The 25,417-nt window shown below is 35.8% G+C and overlaps 1 protein-coding gene across 1 annotated transcript in view; it reads right to left on the bottom strand.

The window, feature by feature from the left end:
* PCLO (piccolo presynaptic cytomatrix protein) overlaps window positions 1–25,417 on the bottom strand; it is a 398,423-nt gene that overhangs the window by 181,167 nt on the left and 191,839 nt on the right. The window contains exons 4-6 of the mRNA XM_023226631.1: window positions 23,447–24,163; window positions 9,580–14,662; window positions 7,203–9,211 (exon numbers count right to left, since the gene is read on the bottom strand). Of these exons, the coding sequence (XP_023082399.1) occupies window positions 7,203–9,211; window positions 9,580–14,662; window positions 23,447–24,163 (7,809 nt within the window). The remainder of the gene's footprint in view (window positions 1–7,202; window positions 9,212–9,579; window positions 14,663–23,446; window positions 24,164–25,417) is intronic.

Genomic DNA, 25,417 nt, shown 5'->3' with positions numbered 1-25,417 from the left:
AGATAGATAAATATAGATATATTTTCCACTGGAAATATATATATAAAGATAGATAAATATAGATATATTTTCCACTGGAAATACATATAGATATATTTTCCACTGGAATTATATATTATACATAAAATATATATTAATTATATATAAATATGTAAATATAAATATATTTTTATGAAGAAGAAATATTTGTTCTTCATAAACCTAAACCATGTGAAATAGCTCCCTTAAAATTAAATAACAAAGATTTTTTTGAAAGTGCCTGAACATGGCCCTTATTTCACATAAACTGCAGAAACATTTAGTTCTTTAGAAGACAATACTATTCACTTTTGATTAAAAGATGGTAAATTAAATTCAATCAATGACAAGAAATATTTTATTCAGTCCTCTAGAATTTAAAGCCTATGGACTTATATTAAAATGAAAACATTTTTACTAAATGTCATTTTAAGAGGTTAACTTTTCCTTTCAATTCTCAGTTCTACACATCCAGTGCCATGAGAATGGCTGTATAAATGAATGGCCGATTAGATAATTTTCCAAATGGATAATCAATGAAATCTGAGCATGTTGGTTGGTGTGCAGTTGAGAGAGCATTTATAGGCTCGACTCCTGCCACAAGTGAACTGATTGAAATCACCAGCAGAGGTTTTTCTAAATACAATACCATTGTTGTTTTTATTAGAATGATTTCTATCATTTTAATATGTGTCACACTGAATACATTTATGCACATTTATTCGTGTCAAAAGGAAAAATTAATGTTGTGATGTTGACTCCTTGAAAAAGTATTTTGAAACTCTTTACAATGAACATTAATTGGTACTTTAAACAATGGTTTCAGCTTACAGTTTAAGGAAGCTAATGACTAAAACATACTAGCAGCCCCTATGCCTGGAGACAGTTCTTTGATTAGCACTGAATTTTGTCAGAAAAAACAATGGAGACTTGCCTTGCTCCTGTCATGTTAAAAAAAAAAATGATAATTTAATTGTACATTTAAAAATATACCTAAGAGAGTATAATTGGATGGTTTGTAACACAAAAGATAAATCCTTGAGGAAATGGATATCCCATTTATCCTGATGTGATTATTACACATTGTATGCTTGTATCAAAATATCCCATATACCCCATAAATATATACACCATGTACCCACAAAAATCTAAAAAATATAAAAAAAAATCTAATAGATCATTTAGATTTGATCCAATCTAGTAGTTTATTCATGTAGTTAAAATGATTTATTAGAGAGCTAAAACAATATTTGTATTTTTTCTCACATTTATATTTAATCATTTGATTGGAAAGAAAGGAAGAGGGAATGGCAAGGATAATCATCTTTAGCTTCAAATCTATTTTTAATGAACTTTTACTCCCTCAAGAGAGTTATTTATCATTCTTCACAGGCTAAGCTCTTATTTGCCATTTTATAAAATTAGAAGTACTCCTTTTTTAGCCAAAAACATACTGAGACATCAGTTCTATAATCTGCAATATAATGATTTCTTATATTGCTTTCAATCATTAAGGTTTTTTTTTAAATGCTTTAATTTGAATTCTTTGCAACTTGTTCTTTAGGTGAAATTAAAATAGAAGAAAATTCCTTTGTTGTTTAAAGCTTCAGGCTAAAGAACTTCAGTTGATTTAGCCAGTTCATCTAAGACTCACCTTACCTTCTTTATGTAATTTTGAAATATACAATTAAGTTGTTACTGTCTATAGTCACCTACTATGTACCCATAACATTTTTCAAAAATAACTTAAAACATTTAGAAAAAGACTCACCTTACCACACCACACTTGTTCAAGTTCTCTCCTAATTAAAACTCTACATATAATTTGCAATACTTAAGAGTACCAGGAGAAAAAAAGCTGTTAATAGTGGGGTCTTGTTTAGTGCAAATAAAATTGGTGTTGAGTAGGTACAAGTGTGCAAAGGACATTGATCTGGGCTTCACATGCCTCATCTTTAAAATATGAAATAAAAGAAACATAATGCCTACAGAAAACAAGTGGTTTGGATCACAACCAAGCAACTGCAGGTGAAAATATTTTATTAGTTACATGAGACTATAAAAGTAATGTTTTAATGTATATATGTATATGAATATATGCCTATCAATAAGGTATAATACTAAATGTGTTAAAGTGTCAAACAAGTATTAGAATTGTGATGTCACATAGCTTATATTTCAAAATATACCCCACACTTTTCCAAATTTTTATATTATAATCCTTTTAGTTGCTTATTCGTTTTTCCCAGTAAGACTTAATGTAGCATAATATAGAATCCTAAATAATTAGTAATGTGTAGAAATATAAACAGATATACAAAAGTGTGGCCGGGCACAGTGGCTCATGCCTGTAATCCCAACATTCTGGGAGGCCAAGGCTGAAGGATCACTTGAGGTCAGGCATTCAAGACTAGCCTGGCCAACATGGTGAAACCCCATCTCTACTAAAAATACAAAAATTAACTGGGCATCACAGCGGGTGCTTATATTCCCAGCTATTCGGGAGGCTGAGGCAAGAGAATCATTTGAACCCGGGAGGTGGAGGTTGCAATCAGCTGAGATTACATCATTGCTTGAGTCAATTATAAAGTACACAATGTTCGAAATAGAAAGGGTAGTGAACTGTTAAGAAACTAATATGCTGAAATACATAGGAAACTAATTACTGTTAAATAGTGCTCTGGTTTTAAACTGTTTCAGTAATACCCTCCCATGTTAAACTGGCATTTCATAATATTTAGTTTTATGCTTTTGACAGAAGTATTTTAATGAACAATAAGAATATAATTTGTTTCTCAGAATTGTGTTAATTTGCCTATTTTGAAATTTGGATTCTGGAAAGGATAACACAAATGATTTGATTTTTTTCTGAAAATCTTTTCCTTCTTTATAAAAAGTTTTCTTTCAAAATTAATCCTTAGATATTCATTATAGTGAATAGCAATGTTAACTACTGAATTCTAAATTGCTGAGATCAACTTAAAAGCTTTCTGGTTTTGACTCACTGACATTTGTATACCTGTGTACATTTGTTTTAATTGGCTTTTTAAATAATATCTTTCCAATCACTAATGACTATAAATTATTTTACTGCCATTTATTTTTAAAAGTACTTCAAAATAATACTTTGTATTTTAATTTTAAAACAGTTGGATGTTAAAAGGCAATATTTTAATCAAGAAGAAATATCATGAGAAAAACATTAATAATGAAGAAGGTAAGAGCTATAGAAAGATAAGGCTTCCATTATTTACAAAGCTAATCTTTAATATATGATTTTTTTTCTGACATACATAAATACCACCATTATAAAATAGTTTTAAAGTTAGTTTTAATAGACTGCTTTCTTATATTGCTTGTCAAAGAGAATAATGAAAAATAACCTCTAATAAATATTATTATTATTCAAATCACATTTGGCCACCAGAGCCATTATTTCTTAAATCATTATACTCTGGAAGAATTGACAGAAATACAATCTCTCAATTTAGGTTATGGAAATTACTTTCAGAAATAGACATTAAAGGATTCCAAAAATTTTAAAAATAGCTATCAAAACAGCAATCAGTGAGGCAAAGCATATTCTTGTAAAAATCAGCTCATGAATGCCATCTGCTTTGCAATAGGATACTGGCTTAAACACTAGAACAAAAAGATTTTAATAAGAAGTTTGCCTATTACTAAAAACTTTCTAAAATTGTTAAACAAGTCTAAGGGGACGAAATAGCTTCAACAATTAATAGCCTATGTACTTTTAAGGCCACATAGAGGTGATAACATTTTAATTGTAGCTATTTTTTTAGCACAAAAAGTAGTGTGTCCTATCATTGCCAAAATGTGATATTTCTGAAATATACAAACTATTTTTTGATAGAAAAATCACTAAGAAAAATGTTATACTTTAAGAGAGATAAATCTTGAAAATTTATTTCAAGATTAGGTAACTTCTAGCTCTAAAAAATTCTTTGAATTTACATTGCTATGCAATAGATAATGTCACTTTTCTCACCGACTTTGTAGACAGCATGCTACACTAACCTTCTGATTGAAGTTATTGATCATCTGGGTTAGGATGTAAATCAGTCTCATTGTGCAGAAGAAAGAGAAAGGGCGTAAGGAAGGCATTTTGGAGCTCTGGTTTATGGAATCCTCATAAACATGGTGCTAGAGATAATCCACAGATACATGTAAAAATACTAGATGGAAATAAATGGAGAAAGTATAGTGTGGTCCATGTACAAAATGGAAGAAAAACAAACAGGAAACAGAAGTAAAAATTGTAACACTGGGCCAGGTGCGGTGGCTCACGCCTGTAATGCCAGCACTCTGAACAGAAATCTGTATGTAGGAGTGAGCATACATATATCTGGGGAGAGAGAGGGACAGACATGTGCCCTGGGTGGGGGTGAGGTTGGCACATCCAAAGAACAGCACGGCCTATGGTCGGAGCAGAGTGAGGAGGGGAAAAAGTTTGGAGAGTGACCAATAAGGTCAAGAAACAAGCAGAGATCACATCACATGTGGCCTTGTTAAGAAATTTCGAATGTATTTTGAATTTGATGAGATCTTAATAGAGTTTAAACTATGCTGCAAGTAATATAATCTGATGTACATTTTAAAAAATCACTCTAGGTGATATTTAGAGAATTGATGGTAGTGAAGGCAAGTGTAGAAGGAGTCCAAGGGCTGTGCACATTCTAAATAAAAGATGATGGTGGCTCTGGTCTATGATCATCATAGTCACAGGAAATAAATCCAAACTTTGTAAGGCAGCAGATTAGACCTTCAGTGACCTGGCCCTCACTCGACTTTCTGGTTGTATTTACAGTAAACCCTTGTCTCCTCCTCTTTGCTTTATGTCTGTTCATCAATCTGAAATTTTGTCCATTTATTCCCTCTAGTTACAATGACCTCCATTTTTCTCTTCATGGTCCAGCAGAGGTCTCAATCTTCATGACTCAGACCTCTTCTTTGCAACCTCTCCTGACACTTTCAGGAGGAGGGCAGATTGATTCAGAATCTGATAGAGTATAAAACTTATCTTTTAACCTGTATTATATGTGTCACGGTGTTGTTTCAGTGCCTACTGAGTGGTGTAAGTTTTTTCAATCTTACTGGTCTGTGAAAATTAACAACCTGTAAACTACTGAGCTAGTCTTCTTAAATTCACATTACTACTAATATCCCTAATTATTTTTTTCAGTATAGTTAATACTTAGTAATTCACACATATAATTAAGAAATTTATTTACTTCAAAATAGGCTCAAAGTATGTCTAGACATTTGCCTAGAAATTATAAAATTCACATCTTAGACTCATAGTCTCTAGAGTGTTAAAAACACTGCCTGTGTATAAAGTGATCTACCTGTGCATATAATAAGACAATACCTTTGAATTTGTACTATTTCATATTAAAGTATGGATTTAACTAGACCCACTGGAAAAAAGAACCACCGAATTGCGCTTTGAGGCTCAAAACACCTAGGGTTTTTCCGATTCTGGGTATTATTTGCTAATTCTACTCAACTTCCTTTATGATTAGCTTATCAATATTGCTGACACAATCAGTAATACAACCTTTACAACCCATTGTATCAATTTCCAAATGGATACATTTCCAAATCCAAAGTGCATACTTTGTGAGGAAAAAAATATTGATAACTTGAGACTCTTTGTTAGCTGAGTTCATTTGAATTAAGGGTACAGGGATACATATTATGTAAATAGTAAATATTCCACCTGGAAAGCCTGTTCTTTCTAGTAATGGAAGTCTTCACTACTGCTTTGAAAATATTGCCAAAAATTATATTTCAAAGTTGTTCACATAACTCTTTAAGTGAATTTCTAGAACAAACTTATTAAAAAAATACCTATATATTATAACTAAGCTAAAAAATCACTTTTCAACAATATTAATAGATTAAATTCTGGAAACAACACTACGCGTGAAATAATTCTCTGTATACTGGATGAAATCTCAATATACCAGAGGTTTCCTGATTCTATAGTTATTACCTCTCCCCTTGACGTGAAGACAGCTTTATTTTTAGCTTATACTACTTGAGAAAAATATGTAATAATGAAATTCTACTAGAAAACTAGAAAACAAACACAAATTTATAATTTACTATTATGACCACTGATGGCTATATACCTACAAGTAGACTTAGAGTCCTATATCATGACATATTTTTCAGCCCACAACCAGTGTTTAACACATATGGGTCAGTGGAAATGTAACACTATCTCAGCAAAATCTACTTAGAAGCTTCAGGGTTCAAAACCTAGAACTCAGTAATCATGTATTAGGGGAACTTCTAATTTGAACAGAAGTCTTGTTCTAAATTGAGCTATTACATCTGTCAATCACTTTCTGGATAGTTATGTATATTAGATTTTCTTAAGTAGGAAATGTCTGGTTTATATCTGATTATCAACATTTCTTATTCTCTGTTATACAGATCTTCACAGATACATCTGTATATGTTCTTTTCCCCTTGAAGCAAACCTATATATTTGAAAATAATTAATTTATATTATCCAAAGAAACATGAAAAATTATTTTCGCTTCTGTGAGCACTAGGACTAAGGTTTACCTGAGTTTAGATTAATAAAGTTGCCAGAAATAAAATAAGCATGGATGAACTATGATGATTATATTACACTTTTATCTGCCTGCCTCAGAAATGTTCTCTTTTGACCAGTAAGTGTTCCAAGCCTTTTAATGAAAACATTCTGGCTGGAGGAAAAGGATACTGACCAGATGATCTCTCCCACTAAATATCCACGGACTAAATTTATAGTCACTTTTTGCATTATGTGTTTAATGTTTCCTATAATGCCTGAAAATGAATATTATGTTTACTGAAATCACAGTTACAGTTGACATTTGGGAGATTTTGATATAAGAATAAATCTTTCGATTTCATTGTCTTAAAATAATAAAATCATTTTCTTCACATAATATGTTTTCTTTCTTTGGTATTTTTAAGGAATGTATGGTTTTCTATACACACACACGCACGCACACACACATATAGTGTAAATTTCTAGGGCAATAATCTTCACTCTAATCTAGTATCAGGTTTCTAAGGTACCAAGAGCCTGATTGCCTCCTAAAAGTCTGAAAACACATGATTAACAACTCATCCATTGCCTTCCAACTGAAAAGAATCACTCTTACCGTATAGCCCTCGGTATACTGAAAAGGAGCCCTGGAACTTTCGTCTGCTGTTGGACTCAGAGGCTTGGGGTCAGACATAGAACGCTGCATCATCTTGGCTGCCTTAGGACTTGCTGGGGGAACTTTAGCCATATCTGGATGCAGTACTTTCTGTGGACTTATATCATCAGGGAGGGGTTTTTCATAAGGTACAAAGGCTGATTCTAAGGCTTTGCCTGGTGAAAGTGGTGAGATGGGTGAATAAAGGACTTTGGGGGATTTGGGTGGGGAAGGAGCCAGCTGTACTGTGGAATCTGCCCGGAGGTGAGATGAATAACCAATCTCTAAAGGTGTTGGGCGTTTCTTGTCTTTGGGTGGAGATGTGGCACTCAGATATTGAGGACTTTGTGTGTCTGAATCTGCTTCTGTTTGACATCCTAAACTGCCCCCTTTGTAAGTCTTTTCAGGTGCTGAAATGTGTTTAATTATTTCTACCTTGGCATCCACTCGTGCCCGTATGGAGGGTGTTCTTATGGTTCCAACTGGTTCAGTTTGCACAGATATCTCTGCTACCGTTTGAACTGCTATGCTGGAGACTTTGGAAAGGGGTTTGGTCTTGTCAGCCTCTGTCATGCTGTCACCATATTTCCCTACACGAGCTTTCCTCCTTGATCTAGTAGGCACATCCCACTCATCCTGATCTTCATCATCAGTTTGGACGCTTGTATCCACACTCTTTTTAGTTCTCCTTCTCCTACTCACATAGCTCCGATCTGTGGCATCTTCGTCATCCGTTTGTACACCACTGTCCACTATCTTTTTAAAACTTCGGGGATCATCTGCCATATTTTCTCCCATTTCATCATACTGTCCTCGGACTTTAGCTCCAGAACTTCTCTTTTTGGGCTGTTTTTCCTCTTTTACAGCAACATCTGTTAGAGGTATTTCTGAAACAGTGCTCAGGATACCAGGTGGGGCAATGTACTGAGTAACACCATCAGACTGAACGGTGTACCATCCTTGGCTTTGTGGTATTTCAATTGCCACAACAGCTGAAGCTGTAGTGGTTGCATCTTCAGTTGCCCAAAATTGACTGCCTTCCGGGGCAGCATACTGACCTTCCAAAATTGCCTGCTCTGTAGTGGTTTGTGGAGAAGCAGTTCCAGAAGGGTCATAGTTATACTGGTAGATCTGCCGAATCTTTTGCTCCTCCAGCTGCTGGTGAAGCTGTTGTTGCAGCTGTTGGATCTGCTCAAGCTGTAACTGTTGCTGAGCTAACGTCTCCTGCCTCATCATGAACTGGGCTTGCCGCTCTTCTTCTTGCTGATAGAGAAGGTGTTGCTTCATAGACTGTAGCTCCTCCAACTTTTTCTGAACCATGATCTTTTCTTGTTCTCGGAACCTTTGAATTTCCTGACGTTCCCACTCCAATTCCTCAGCAAAGCGCTGTTGCTTAATTTTCTCCAGCTCCAGGAGCTCACGCTCCAAGTCTAGCTGCTGCTGTTGTTTATCTTCTTCAGGGACAATTAAAAGAGCACTTTCATCTCCCACCACTTCAGGAAACACTTCAGATGCTGTGGTTAAAGTGGGAACAGAGTCTATTGTCTCAGCAGTAAGAGACTCCATAGTAATAGTTTGCAAGCTGGCACTGATATCAATACCAGTTACTGCAATGTCCGTTTCAGATGCACCTGTTGTTATAAAATATGATCTAGGCATTGGCTGGCTATGGTGCAGGGCAGGTAATGAAGTCACTGCATCAGTTGTATGAATACCAGACAAATCCCTCACTGTGGTGCTGAAAATGGAGCCGGGTTGTGTGGTGATAGCAAATGTAGAGGGTGTCGGAGTTGCTACTGAAGAATAGACAACACCATTAGATGACCTCAAAACACTCCCCACACAATACTGGGGTCCTGGCGGTGGTGTCATTCTTGCTGTGGAATACTGTGGGGTACTAATCCCAACTCCTGAAATGACTTGTCGTGTTTCTGGACCTGTAGTCTTGCTTGAATAATCCATTACCTCACCTGAAATACAGGGCAGAGTTATAGTCCAGTTCCCAGAATGAATGACGCTTTTTGAGTTTGAAAACCCTCTCATCTTGATGAACATAATGAATGAGACTGCATGCAAATCCACAGGTTAACCTAATTAGATGCGGAATGAAAGCAATGTTGAACATGCAGGCACATGCAGGTGATTTTGAGCAGAACAAAATTTTTTTTTAACATGAAGGAACAAAAGCGCACATGTACTCCAAAATATGCTGCTAAAACATCCAAAGAAAGAGAAAAAGTAACAAAACTGGAAAAGGAACCACATTTTCATCCTGAAATGAGATGAGGAACACCATAATTATATTTCAAGGAAAGGTCTGCTGCCACATCATACTGACCTGTAGTAACTCTCCCTGAAGTCAGATCTACTGCTGTGTCAGTTCCTTCAGAATAATCAAAAGCATTCTTACTTTTATAGAAAAAATGTCCAGCTTCTGCTAAATTTGTGTCAGACATGGAAGGCTTCATTCCCCCAATACCTCTATAACCATATGACCCTGATCGATCATACTGATAGTGGTCATCCCTATAACCAAAACGATCCTCAGGAAGAGTAGTTGCAGGCTGCTGTGCTGTGCAGCTCCTTCCAAACGGCAATTTATAAACCACATCACAGCACACAGCTCTTCTCCCTGCTGTTAAGTCAACGGGTTTTTCATCATCTTCTATTATTTTGGTCATCACACTTGAAGTAGACTCATCCATTGTTACGACTGTTCTATGAGACTTGGTTGTACTGAGATCCACTACTTCCCCATCAGTGATCCCCTGGGATATGGTGCTATCAGTCCATCCATTTGTGACACCAACAGGAGGTGCAGTGACAGGTTTTGTAACAGCCAATGTCATTGCATGTGCTGGAGTACCTAGAGATAAGTTTATTGGTGCTTCTTCCCTAGCTATAGGAAAGACCTGGTCACTTGGTATCCTGCATGGGGGCTCAGCATGCTTTGATGTTGTAAGCTGGAGTGGTGTTGTCATTGCACGTTCTACACCCACTAGGCTTTCTGTGCCTGTAGTGTAACTTGCACTAGCTGTGCACGTGACAAAGGTCACTGTCTCAGTGGGCAGAGATACAGGAGTCACTATTGATGATGTTACACTAAGATTTATAATAGAGGGTTGGACAGCACTAATTTGTTTCCCATAAACTTCATTTGTTGTGATCTGCCTTTTCACATCCATGGTAGAAGCAGAAAGATCAATACATTTATCAGTTGTTTCAACTTCTACCTTTGGTACTGTACGCAAATCAATTACATCATCAACAAGTTGCAATTTTCCATCTTCTTTATACTGAGGCTTCTCTAAATGTAGGTTATCTAGAGCAAGAGGCTCTGGAGGAATTGTTATGGAAATGCTGCTGAGACCAACACTAGGAGCTGTACTTCCGGTTGCTGAAACCTCAGTCTTGGAAACTTCAGTAGTGACAAACTGTGTAACTGACATGGGAGCTACTTGAAATGAAGAGGGTGCTGTGACAGGGGTAGCAGAAAATGTCTGTAAAGCTCCAGAGATATAGAAGGTCTGTTCTGATGAACTTGGAACTTCTACAGCTGTCATAGGAGGAACTACAGAAAACACAGGTTCAACAGAAACCAGATCTTTGGAGGGTGATCCCAAGGGCCAACTGGTAATTGCTTGACTAGCAGAAGCATCTGTTGGAGTCCCAGGTTCAGATGGCAATGTAATAACTACATAAGTTTCCGTGAGGGATTTGGAAAATCTTGGTGAGGACTTGTTGGAGTGTGGGGAAAGTGGGGAGGTAGGGGAAGGCAATTTATAATCTGCTGAAGTCACTAAATTTAAGGTCATACTTGAAGTTAAAGATAGGCCTGTTGGTTTGGGGTGTATATCTGTTGGTTTTTGTGTAGTTGCCGGAAGCTGAGGAATCACTGGTTTGGGGGCGATTGGAGGTTTGCTTGGCTCAGGCCTGTGGGTAAATACAAGTCCAGATGGAATTGAAGATGGCTTAGGAGGAACAGGAGGAGGTGCAGTGGTACATATTCTTGTAACAGGTAATCCATTACTTCTCAGAACAGTTGTGGTCTCTACAGTAGTAACAGCATCAAACAGAGGTGTAGCTGTAGTCACTGGAGCTGTAACTGGTAACTTTTTTTTAGGAAGAATAGTTGGTTTAGGTGAAGTTGGTGGAGGAAGTGGTGGGGGAGGAGGTGGTGGTGGTGGAGGAGGAGGAGGAGGTGGGGGAGGGGGAGGAGGGGGAGGAGGTTGAGCTGATATGTCCAAAGAAGAACTTCTAAAGAATGGGCGAGGTTTAGTTGGAAGAGAGGAAACAGAAGGACTGCCAGATGGTAACTGAGACGCAGGTTTCTCCTGACCAAAGGTCTCTCCAGATGTAAAGTACGTAGTTGAAAGCTGCTCTTTCATTGGAAGGGTTATTACAGAAGAAGGTGGGTGGTCAAACACAGTTTCAGATAAGCTACTTTTTGTTAGTTCGGCCTCCAACTCCTTTTTATCTCTGTAAGCTTCCAAAACTTCCAGAATGATTCCATTCCCAGTTTCCTTCTTGGCTTTCTTCACCGGGTCCTTTTCAGATATAGATAAGTCAGTAGAAATAGTGTCAGCAACTGGCCCTTCAGGTTTAGGTGCTATAGATTCTATGATAGAAGATGCCATATCAGATAAGGAAATAATATGATCAGCACTAGCTCTACCATCTGATATGGTAGTCCGATCTAAAGATACACTTATTTCTTCTGGGTAGTCTATAATGCTGCCTGGAAAATAAGTTGATGAAGAAATTTCCTCAGAATCCTCAAATTTAGCTATCATGTCCACTGGTTCTGTATAAACTGTGGTTATGCTATCCAGGGTAGTAATGGGTGAAGAGCTATCTGTGGTAGAGACCGAAGAAACAGATGATGTGAGAGAAGGTGTGTCAGAGGGTGGGACAGATGTAGCACTTTCTGAAGGCTCCGAGTAGGTCAAAATCAGCGATTCATGGGCAATTATCTCTTGAATTTCTCTTGTATAATCGGTTACATATTCATCCTCAATTTCTTCTGTTGAAAAATGTTGGGTTATTTTAACATCTGGGATAGACAGTGTTGCACTGCTGGTCGAATCTGTAAGAGATGCTCCTGAGAGAACACTTGATGTCAAAGATGCATCAGGCATTCTGTCAAAGTCCATGGTGGACTCTGTCATATCCTCACCGATGGGGGCCTGGGTTGGGCTAGATCCAGGTGTTAACTGCATCTGTTGCCTCTTCATAAGTTCTTCATAGGCAGCATCAGCATCTAGTAGTTTCTTTTCTTCTCCTGTAGAAGTTACCATAGTACCCAGGTCCACTATCTCATGGCTTTCTGGGATGATAAAAGAGCTTGAAACAATATCTTCCTGAGGCACAACAGAATGTAAGCTTTCTAACTCATAAAACTCTTTCTGGAGGTCTGTAATTTTCTGCATAGGATCTTCATAAATTTGTTCTGAAAGTCTTATCTTTTGCTCTCTTCCTCTCTGCTGCATAAATCCATTTTCTTCTTCTTGCCTTGTTAGCAGACTACCGTCTACCGATCCATTGTATGTGTCTTCTACTAAAGATTCATAAATATAATCCTCTATTAGCATTCCACCGTACAAAGGCTCTTTTTCAAACACTTCATCTCGTTCATTTGCAGCTGGAAAAGCTTTGTATTTGTGTGTTTTATGCATCATTTCTTCATACATCTCCTCAGCACTTTTTAACGCCTTTTGGCTACCTTCTTTCTGCATAATAGATTGCTCATCTGTTGGTGAGTATAATGACACAGCTGTGGGCAATTTATAAACTTTTTGTACTTCTATTATTTTTTCTGGGCTTATTTCAAAACCTTCTGGGTCTGATTCTATGCTAGGTGAATATTCAGAACAAGAAGATCTATGGAGCTCCTCCATTTCTGCAGCCTGACGTAACTCTTCTGTTGGAGATGCATCTTCAATGGGAGAGAGATTACTAGGTGGTGTCTTTGGCCTTTCCCTTCTTCTCTGAGCTCGAAGTTCATCTTTGTCTTTCTTTGATTTTTTACTAGAACTCTTTCTTTGTTGCTGTTCTATTTCCCTCTGCTTTTCTTGCTCCTTTAATAATTCTTCTTCCTCTCTCAATTCTTCTTCCTCTGAAGAATCTTCAATAGTAGGCAAAAGAGGGCCATGTGATCTGTGCCGAGCTTTGCGTTGCTGTTTGCTCTCTCCTTTTTTGTGACTCGGGCTACTGTCACTGTCCTCATCAAGTGATGATACTGATGTAGGGGATGTACCAGGAGTGAAGCTGGAAGCATGCAGACTCGAAGACCCCTCTCCCCTTGACCTATCTTCAGGTGAGTCTGTCAGGCTTTCCATTTCTAATTCTGGCTCTTCCTCAAAATACAAACTTGTTTTTTTCCGTGATGACTCTGCAGAATATTTATCTGCTATTGTACTGTTGAGCTCAATTGTTTTAAATCGGCGTAGCCCTCCTCCTCCAGCAACTACAAGTTCTTCACTTTCCTGACTTTTAGATTCTCTGTATTTAAGTTCATGACTTTCATCAAATGCTTCATCGTCTTCATCATGCCATGAGTGACGTCTTCCTACATCATCATCAATGCTTGTGCTACTTTTTCGAGTCAGTCGTCTGTGTTTCCCTGCTGTTATTTTGCCTTTTCCCTTGGTTTCTTCCTTCTTCTGGCTCTCAGTACTACTACTAATCTCTTTGAGCTGGTTCCTGATGAACTCATCATCTTCAGAACCTGAAGCATCTTCATCAGCACTCATTTCTATGATTTGTTTTCGAATGAAGTCCTCCTCTTCCCCTGATCCTTGGCTGTCTTCCTGTTTATACTCATCACTGCTTGATGAGCCAACACTAGTTCTTCGTTTTCTTTGTGGAACAGGTGAGTTTTCACTTTCACTACTCTCTTCAACTGAATCATAAGGCTCTCTTCTAGTAGTTATGTCATCAACAAACTCAGACTTTTCTTTATGGTCCTTGCTGGAAGGAATATCTTGTTGGCTATCTTTTTTAAAAGTGTCTTTCCTTTCTTCTTGACTTTCTTTGATCCCTTCTTCTGAAATAGTAATTTCCAAGGTTTCAGACACACTCTGAGTTTTCTGTTGGTCCTTAGGCTGCTCAGGAGAAACTTCATGGGGTTGTGTTTTCTTTTCTGACTTTTCATCAACAAGTGTACTTGCTTGAGCTTCCAAAATAGATAGGACTGTACTTTCTAATTTAGCCAAATCTGAGGGGCTGGAAGGGCTGCTTTCTTGTGAAAAAGAGTCCTTTTTGAGTCCCTTGAGAATATCCTTTTCATCAGTTGGAATAAGACTTGGAATTTCACCAAGTGAGCTTGATATTCCATCAGAAGAATATCCCGTGTCGCTCAGACCTTGGGGGCTTTTAGGCTGCTGAGAACTTGAGGTGTCTGATTTGTCATCTTCCTTTTCCTAAGCAGGGAGATAAAGATACAGGAAAACTTAACATGATTAAACTAAAAACATGGCCTCTCCATTACTATCAAATAACTATTAGGAACTGAAAAATAATTTTGGAAATTTTTTTCAACCATATGTCAGTATTTTTTAAAAGTTTGAGAAAAATATTGTTGATATGCGTTGACAAGGTTAGTTTCCATTTAAACTAAACTTCACTAAATGTCAATTCTCAATGACATTTGATCTTCTTTCATGAATACCCTTTCACATTTCAATGTCATTTTCCATCAAAAATATGATTACTTTTCTCAATAAATTTGCTTTAGGATAAAGTTTATAAATTGTGATGAAGATGTTTAAAGATAAATTTTCTATTAACGTAATTTAGTTTTGGATTATGAGGTCAGGTAAAGTTCAAGAAAGTATCAGACAATGGGCTTTGTGCCTGGCTGCAAGTTGTAAGGGATGTTGGAGAATTCACTAAACAAAAAGAAGCAAGTAATATGCCATAATAACATATGTGCCATGTACCACAAATACATGGTTATCGTTCTTGTCAAATGATTCAAACAAGGCATTGCTTTTAAAAGACATTTTGAAAGTTATGAACCACTATATATACTTGATATTATTAATATCATTACTCTATATCACTTGGAATGAATGTTTATAAATTATGTACTTTGAAAAAGTTATGCAATAATTGGTCTGACTTATCAGTTCAGCTAAAGAGAAATATCCAGCTGTAATTTTTTGTAGAGTTGTTAATCACATGTATCTTCAGCATCCCATCTCAAAGGTGTTTCACTAATGTCACTTACAAATACCTTCTGATTTTGAAATCTTGTTTTATCTTGAAAAGCAGCTTCCTTAAAAAATAAATAGCTTTTGTGAGCAGGAGCATGGGCTTTTCAGAGATCTGGGACCCTTAGTGACACACCACAACCCTGAACTTGTTGCCTTTCTTGGGCTATGATGATGCCATGACGACGATTTAGGTTCAAGAATCAGCGAGGCCTTAAATAAAAATTAAACATAGAGACTTGTTGCATGAAGACTTTTTTGCTAAGTAAAAATATATATGAGCAAAATAAAACTGATTCAGTTAGTTGTCCTGTTTAAAGGAGGACACAATAGTCTCACAGCCTACAGAAAGGAGGGGTTAGGGGAACAGCTGCCTAAGAGCATGCTACAGCTCATTCTAGCCTATGAGGCCGCCTTAATTCCACTACATCTGTATCTTGAACTGTCTCAATATTATCAGTGTGTGAGTTGGCATGAGCTCTTCTGATCTAACTATGGCCCAAATAAACAGATATAAGGTTGCACAACAAACATACTCCTTCCTTCCTTCCTTCCTTCCTTCCTTCCCTCCTTCCTTCCTTTCCTTCCTTCCTTCCTTCTTTCCTTCCTTCCTTCCTCCCTCCCTTCCTCCCTCCCCCATCCTTCCTTCCCTCCTTCCTTTTTTTCTTCTCCTTTTTCTAGTTAGAGTTATTAAATATAAATATTGTTGGCTTGATGCTTATTTTACATTCATTTTCATCCAAATATATACCTTTATTATGCATGGTCAATGATCTATCCTGAGCATATTATAGGGTGAAATGCTTTTTCTGAATTTACAATGTTACTCAATTAAAAAAGACAGTGTGATATATTCTTAACAACTGTAGTGCAAAAAGTAATGCCTACTCTTCAGTGTGCACCTAGAATTAACTACACTGTACCAATTTGAATGTCTTTCCAATAAATAATTCCTTATCTGCACTTGTGAGACTATAGTAGGAGGGTTGATGAGCACTAAACTCATTTCAGTTCTTTTCTCATATTGAAGTGGCAAGCAACGGTGAAGCTGCCTTCTAATAAATGCTTTCTGGATGGTTATAGTGGAGAGAAATTTCCATTTCATTACATCCCAGAAAATGCCAGAGCACATTTTTTGGAATTCAATATAATTTCAATGTCCTTCCTTGTTTGTCTTTTTTTAACCCTAGCCCCATCCTCCCTTTACTGAATTAGAGTAAACACCATCATGATGAGGGTGGGGTACTTAAGCTCCTTATGAATAAAAGGTCAAAAAATGATCTTTCACAATCAAAGTTTGATAATATCATGGTGTCATGTGTATTCTTATTCTTCTTGTTTTTTTTTTTTTTTTTTTTTGAGATGGAGTCATGCTCTGTTGCCCAGGCTGGAGTGCAGTGGCTTGATCTTGGCTCACTGAAACCTCCGCCTCCTGAGTTCAAGTCATTTTCCTGCCTCAGCCTCCTGAGTAGCTGGGATTATAGGAGTGTGCCACCAAGCTTGGTTTATTTTTGTATTTTCAATCGAGACGGGTTTCACCATGTTGGTCAGGCTGGTCTCGATCTCCTGACCTCGTGATCTGCCCACCTCGGCCTTCCACAACTCTGGGATTACAGGTGTGAGCCACCAGGCCTGGCCATGTGTATTCTTTATTTTCTGTCTACATATATTCATATATGTAACAATGTCATAAAACTATGCATATATGAAAGAAATGTGACCATGGTTATATGTAACAATTCAGAGGATCATTTAAAAAGTTACAGTTTCATATAACGGATTCTGAAGGTTCTACTGATATTATACAAAAAAGATTAGGACCAGACATATATAATGTAACAAGGGAAATTAAGTGACATTAGATGGAAGATTAATACACATAAATATCAAAATACCAGCCCTACAATCTCCCTTATGTGCCTTCCCCGTGTGTTCATGCTTTTCTTCTTCACTCAGTACCATGTCCTACCCATTTATTCCTCCTCCCACTCACTGCCTGGTCTCCTCCCTCCACACTCTTCACAGGATTTACCTATGGTGGTGATACTACAATGATTTTTTTTTCCCCTAAATGACTTTTGCATATTATAAGGTGGCAAGTCTGCAAAGTGTTTACTCTCTAGGCTTTTTTCCTTTTCCTTCCAATAACCCCCTGCCATTTATTGAGCTGCAGACCTGTCAGTGAGAGGCACTGATGAATGGAGCCCCATTTGGATCTCTTCCGATGGTGGTGTATCTTGAGGCCTTCACTAGTAATGGAGAATGTGCCAAGACATATCTGCACTGCCAAATTTGGTTTTGCTCTTTTCACAAAAGCCTTCCATATTGAAGGCAAACAGAATTGTTTTGAATATTATTAACGAACTGAATTCTAGATGACATATAAAACTGTGCAAAGAAAGGATGCAGTGTTAAGTTTTTGTTTAATTTTCCCAAAGCTAAAATCAAACAATGAATGCAAACCTTATAATTTACATAAAGTCTACATGAATGCAGATTACTGATCTGAGTGTTTGAAATGCTCCAAACAAAATTAAGCCAATAAAATTCACTGGACCTGGAGTGAAAGATTGGACGCTCACACCTAAGCACTGTAATATGGGAGTCCTTCTCACTACAGAAAACGTGATTATTTTTCATCCTTTCTGATTAGGCAGTCACTTATTGGCTATATGTAACCTGAATACTAACCCTCAGATCATTTTAACCAGAAATAAAAGTACCTGCTAAAGAATGTTCCAAGTTTGGTTTCTATGAGGAGAGTATTTTAGTGTACTATATCAAATAAATATTTAAACAGTATTCTGTTTAAGTATATAAGTAAAAAGATAAAATTCTATAGCGAACATGAATTTTAAAATGTTAAACTAAAAATTTAAAGATGTGTATGTAATTTTCAAATTGTTATACCTCAGGATTAATTTTAATGCTATTCAACAAACATTTTGAAAGACAGGAATGAATGAAGTGACAAAATGATGTTGCAACAACGAAATGTAAACAATGTACTATAATAATATGAACAACACAAATGACAAATAAATTAATGAATAAATAATACACATATATAAATAGAGTAAAATATTATACCAAGTGTTTGTTATAGCAGTGAGGGTTGCCAAGAGAGATGGATGATTATAATAATGAAAAGCCAGTATCCTAAAAGTGTCATAGGAAAAAACATCTTGTGCAGTGGGTGAGAGCACAGTCTTTGCAATCAGAGCTGGACTATAATTCTAGTACTTCTGCCTTCCAGCTATGTGATCTTGGGCATGGAAATTCAGTTTCCCCATCTTTACTAAAGCTATCATAATATTAACCTTATCAATCATTGTATAAGGAAGTACTTAACACAGCAGCCTGAATAGTAAGAGGTAAATTAAGAGTATTGTTTTGATTGTAAATAAAAACTAATTAAGAAATTAATCATTGCCAAAAATTCTGCATCAGGAAAACTGACTACCGCTAGGGAATAGAAGGGCAGACTCATGGAAGACATGCTAGCAGAATAGAAGGGCAGACTCATGGAAGACATGTGGAGGTTCAGGTGGGATTTTTTCTGACAGATGATGTGAAGGTGCGGCGTCAGTGCACATACAAAAACTGAGAACAGGTTCACAAACGAGAAAGCACAAGCTATGTTCAGGAAACACACAATGGCATATTTGGCTGTTTTTCTTTAATGTCTCCCCATAGGGAACGTTAGGAGTTGCTTGAAAGTTGTGTTGGAGCCAGATTCCAGAAGGCTGAGAAAGCCAACTAAGCCATTTAGACAGGAGTCTCCGCTGTGGGGTGCATATACCCTGGTAGCTATGCAAAGTTCTTCAGTGGAATACAATGAGAAGACACTACGATTTTAGTTGTATTTTTAAATCCAAAATAGAGGATAAATTAAATTGCACTAATATGTAATCAATAGATGGGCAATACTATTATCTCACGTGTCATGTCAGTTGGTCATATGCTCTGTGAGGAATCCTGGGAGAAGGCCGGAAGTTATAAAGAGGCAACCAACTATAAACAGAAGTTAGAGTGAGGCAACCACTTCACTTGCTCACCTTTATGTTGAAACTTATTGTTCAGTTATGCAGACTTATGGTTTGTAGTTACAATAAATCACCTAGTTTTAACTAAACCAATTTTCCTATAATAGCTAAGTAGTAGAAAAAAATTTCTGCAAAAAAAATCATTTGTTAAAGATCAAACTAGTAATGTAAGATATACACACATGCACTCATAAGAAAGCTAACACTTTTCATATTGTTACAAGCTTTTCATCAGTTTTCATAACAAGGTGAGAACAGTGATCACCAAATTAAATCAGATCTGACTTGAAGCTAGGAAAAAATGCTTGATATTATTAGGAAAGCTATTTGAAATCTGTTTCTGCATCTATTATTGCTAATAATAAACTGTACCCTAAATACAGAACGTGCTTTGAATCAAAGCCAGTGGTATTATGACACTATCACAAACTTCTGGAATTTTCAGCAAATAAGTTTTCTAGTACTTTATGAGTTTTCACTAACTTGAATAATAACCATTGGGAATATTCTTTTGAATTTTCTTGCTCACTAAGAAAAATTACATAACAGATGGGGAATTTTTTTTTTGTCATGAAAAAAATGACTAAAGTAATATGTGGAATCAATATAGTGACAAATCAAACTACATTCCTTTGTCAGCAAATGTTGTTGGAAGAAACAAAGAAATAATTGTGGAAGGTTTGGGAAAAAATATTAGAATAAATTTAGTAGCAAAAGATCTAATAATAATATAATCCAACTATGGAGATTTCTTTACATATTCAGTTCAAAATAGTTCCTATTTCTCTTTAATTAATAATAAAATATTTTAAGAATTACTATTGTGAACCCTCAAGGAAAAATGTACCAATGAACATATAGCCTCAATGTGGACTGATTTGTTTAATTCAAAAAAATGTATATTTTTTAAATAAAAAATATTAAAAATTGAGAAGTAATTTCTCTGATTGGAATTATAATTTTAAAGAATAAGGTTAGGGAGATGGCAGTACATGAAAAAAAACTTATTCATTACAAGTAAGCCAGAATTAGACAGACTGCCTCAAGATATTACTGATGTAGTACACTGTATACTAATAAGACCTTCATATTTTGAAGAACATTTATTTTGTACTGGGACAGAGAATATGACATTATTTTTGACCATGACACAGATATTTACTGTTTATCTCATGGAAAATTAGTTAAAAAGCTGCAGAATGTGGAGATTTGATCCTTACTTAAAAATAGAGGATTACAAGTGCTTTTCAGTAATACAATACTTATTAGACAGTAAGAAAATCAGTACTAGTTGTCAGCAATATGCTGGGTATTTGATATTTAAAGCAAAATAAACAATACCTGTTTCTCTGAGAAAATTATAATGTGGAAACAGCTCTTTGAAGATAAATATTTGGAAATTATTATATGATTATGCTATACAAAATAACATGTCACTTTTAAAAGTTATCGTATCTGCTCATTTAACAAACTTTAAAACAGAATATTTTAATCTGTTTAAAAACCTTCTAGACAAAAAATGCAATGGGTTTGAAAATTGTTTGCTGAAAAACTATTGTAAAAGCCCCACATTTTCTGATAGTTAACAAACACAAATGATTGATATTAAGAAAGGTTAACACTTATTTGTGCAATTACCAATTCTTTTTTTCATAATTGGTTTACAATCCACACTTTAAAAAAAGGTAGCAATATTTAGTGAGAACAAACTGTGAGCTACTTCTTCCATTTGTAGCATATTCTTTTTAATTATCTTTTTTTTGTGCTCTGAATAGCCATTAAAACTGAACATCGAAGTATCAAAATAAGGTTAACTTTGAAGCTGGATTTCAACCAACTATATCATAAAATTTTACACCAAGATCTTAAAGAATATTAAAACATAATACTCTCTCTAAAATATCACTATTAAACACCTTTTAAGGTGATCAAATGTATCTGCATTTACTATCTGCATTTAAATACATATAATAACAATGGTAATTTTAGTTTATTTCAATGAATTATTCTCTATTCTTTGTGAATGTTTTATAAGGTAAATATTAGTCAAATAGTGCATACATAAAATTTATAAATAAATACATATACACATATTGTGGTTGTATAATGAAAGAAAAAGTAATGAAAAGAAAGTGATAAAGGTATAAAATAAAAGAAAAAAGTACTGCATTCAGGAAATATTCGAAAACTTCTTGCTTGGAATATATTTAAAACACAACAGGGAATCATTAGGAACATCTGAGTGATGGAGTTAAATTATCGGAACCCTAGAAAACATTTACCTGACAGCTATAGACTGGAGAAGGGAGAAAAGGAAGGCATCCTAACCAGTAATTAGATTGCTCAAATAATTGGCAAAAGGTCATGAAAGCAGTAAGTAAGGTAGTGCCCTGAGGAACAGGAGTTAATAGACAGAAGTGTGATACCTTCATTGTGGAGAACAAAGGGCAGGTAAGAAGAAACCTTAAATCACTCAGAAGATTAGTAACTGGCAGACAGGAGACAGGTGCTTGATGGTGAAACAGAAAGCTACAAGCAGAAACTGCTTCTATAGAGAAGAGGAAAAGTGTCAGACATATTGAGTTTGCATTTACAGAGAGGCTTTGAAATAGAACTGCTGACTAGGTACTTGAAAATGCAGGTCTGACACCCAAAAGAGGGACAAGAAGTACATACGTGTATTCAAAAATGGTTCATGTAGCTCAAAGCAAAACAAGGGAAAACCATCTGGAATTTGCAAAGAGAAATCATAGAGATAGTCAAAGTAGATTTCATAAAGTATGATCAGAAAGACAAAAAGAGAAGGAAAGTAGAGGGTCATGAAAGCCACAGAAAGTTCCACAAAGGGACAAACAGTACCAAGCACCATGCTCTGCAAAGGTTAGCTAGAAGAAGCAATTCGTGGTGCTAGTGGTGGCTAGATTCAGTCATTAGAATGGAGAATACATATAGGCATCTTTTTGACTCTGATAAAACTCATTTAATGAAAGGAGACCAGGATTTACTTAGATAACGTGTGATGCATCAGATAGCAGAGATGGGTTGGTAAGCATGTGTTAAAACTAAAGAAAACACAACTAAATCACAGTGAAACAAACTATAGTTTCTAGTTGGAATACTATTAAATTATTTAATTTCCTGGTAAGTCATTGCTGTCCTTTGTGAATTAAATGTATTCAGTTAAGTATAATGTAAGATCTCTTATAGCTCCAAAAAACATCAGAGTTCCTCTGAAAAGGATGTAACTGCTTGTGAAAATATTCATTAAAATGGGTTAAATGAAAATTTTCCATTAAAGAAAAAGGAAAGAATATTTTTCCAATTTATGCTGATTATAAATAATCTTTCAATATTAAACACATTGAATAAAACTGCTAATAGAATACATTATATTAAAAATCATGCTAAATATTAAACTGCTTTGTGAAATTTTAGAAAGACTTTTAGTTTGGATTTTAGTTACATCACTGTTTTTCCTTTTTTCTTTTTTTGCAATCACTTTATAGCTGACCACACCTTAAAATGATTTCAACTGGGAAAAACCTTGTTGACTCTTACATAAACAAATGGTTAAGTAAACAAAAACTTACAATAAAGACACATTATTTTACATTAAAGGGGGATATTGAGTTTTATGTCCATAGTAGAGAAAAAAAATAAAACTAGATAACTTCTTTATCACTCCATATGATTTTGATAGATTATTTGATAGGCATAAGAAACAGGGAAATAAATGTTGTATTTATGCTTTATGTACACTTCATAAAGCTGTGAAAAGGCCAAAGTTCTTCATTATAGTCAAACAATTGTTATACTTCTTTAAGAATGTCATTCATTGTTTGAGGAACTTCACTTATATAATTACCAATAAGCAACTTGTATACTTAGGTTAAAAATTAATAATTTCACACATGAGAGTGTGAGAAGTTGGTAAAATTTAACTTACTGTTTTTTCTTTCCCAGGTTCCACCTGATCAGGTTTTGCTGTGCATGATGGCTGTGGCTGTCCTTTTATTGTTTTGGTTGTCTTATCATCTTCTTTAGGTAAACTCTGAGGTGTGCCAGATGGTAAATCTTCCATCTTGGTCTGCGGTTGTTTCTCTTCTTGCACTGTCTTTGGAGCCACTCTGCCTTCAAGCTTTTCTTCAGCAATTTGTACTTGAGATTTAAGTAAGTCATGTTTTTGTTCTTCTGGGGCTGATGTTTTTGCCTCTGGCAGCAGCTTTTTGTCTTCAGGGGTTGGCGTTTTTTCTTCTAGGAGTGGCTTTTTTTCTTCAGAATATATCTTTTCTTTTTCAGAGATTAGTTTTTTTTCTTCATGGAGTGGCTTTTTTTCTTCAAGAGCTGAAGCTTTGTCTTTCTCTAGTTTACTCTCTTCTTGTTTTTGATCTGTGGCTACCATAGGAGGAATTTTTTCCATTGACAGTGTTTCCTTTACTTTTTCCAGAATGACTTTTTCAGCTTCTGTTTTTACTTCTTGTTCTGGCTTTTTCACTAATTTTACTTGGGGAGGCACTGCTGTTTTCTGAGATGGTGATTCTGTAGGAACAGGCATGGGAGATGCTTTGGGTCCTGATGGTACAGGTGGCATTTTGCCTATGTCTCCAAGCTGTCCTGATATTGCTCTCTGGGTTTGGCAATTTAAACAGAGCCATTCTTGAATCTGTGAAAATAAAATAGCAATGAACAGATTAAATGTATTATAATGTATCGTATCTATTTCTGTCATTTTACCCAAGTGAAAATTTGGTAATTCCTATCTGTTTGTGTATATGGAGAAGGTGGGTCACTGTTTTCCAAATCAATGACACAGTAATTTTTTAAAACATTACAAAAAGGCTATTTGAACTCTAAAAATGTATAGAATTTCTAGAGACTAGCAATTCACTATCTTCATTAAATGAGAAAAAGAAAAAGAAATAATTGCATTAAATGTGGACCCAGAGAAATATTCATTTTCAGGAAGAAAAAAAATCTGCATTTGTTCCAAATAAAATTATTTTAAGGCCTGGTTTCTTCCAAATTAGCATTTTCAACCAAAATTTATTCAAAGACTATTACATTTCATAATAATTATCTTTAGAACAACAAATTAATCAAAAGTTCTTTTAGGATTTAGCCTATTATCTCCTATCTCTTGACTTGGGCCAAATATAGTTCTACCTTTCAGAGTAGAGCTTTATAGGTATAGACAGTTTTCAAGAATCACTTGTGCATAATTTGCTATCTGCTTCCAGATTATGAACATAATTTCATTCTTAATACTTATCACATTTCCTCATGCAATTGAACAAGAAGCACTCCAGGGCTTAATTGTTTGGTATCTTTTCCCCCGAGTGTTCTGATTTGCTGACTAAAACATTTTCTTTCTTCTTTTTTTTCTTTCTGCCCAGGCTGAGGTGCAATGGTGCAATCTCTGCTTACTGCAACCTCCGCCTCCTGGGTTCAAGTGATTCTCCTGCCTCAATTTCCTGAGTACCTGGGATTCAGGCATGCATCACCCACGGTCAGCTAATGTTTTATTTTTAGTACAGATGGGGTTTCTCCATGTTGGTCAAGCTGGTCTTGAACTCCTGACCTCAGGTGATCTGCCCGCCTTGGCCTCCCAAAATGCTGGGATTACAGGTGTTAGCCACTGCTCCTGGTCAAACATTTTCTTATATCTCTGCTCTTCAGTGTCTAAGCCATGGTCACCTGCACTAAATCAACTGATAGGGTCTTTAGACATACAAATTCCTAGGAAGTACACCAAAACCATTTTAGCAGAGACCTGGGAGAGGAAACAGGAGGACCTGCCTTTTTGATAAATTGGTTAAGAATTTTTGCAAACTAAATACTAAAAATTACTCTCCAATAAGAATACAGAACAAATGATCACCTAGGAGACAGATTATTTTAGAATAATACTACGAAAGAG

This window comes from Piliocolobus tephrosceles, chromosome 8 (genome assembly GCF_002776525.5).
Source record: "Piliocolobus tephrosceles isolate RC106 chromosome 8, ASM277652v3, whole genome shotgun sequence".
NCBI classification, from domain to species: domain Eukaryota; kingdom Metazoa; phylum Chordata; class Mammalia; order Primates; family Cercopithecidae; genus Piliocolobus; species Piliocolobus tephrosceles.
Note: the sequence above shows the minus strand (reverse complement) of the source record. Positions and strands in the feature narration are given on the sequence as shown.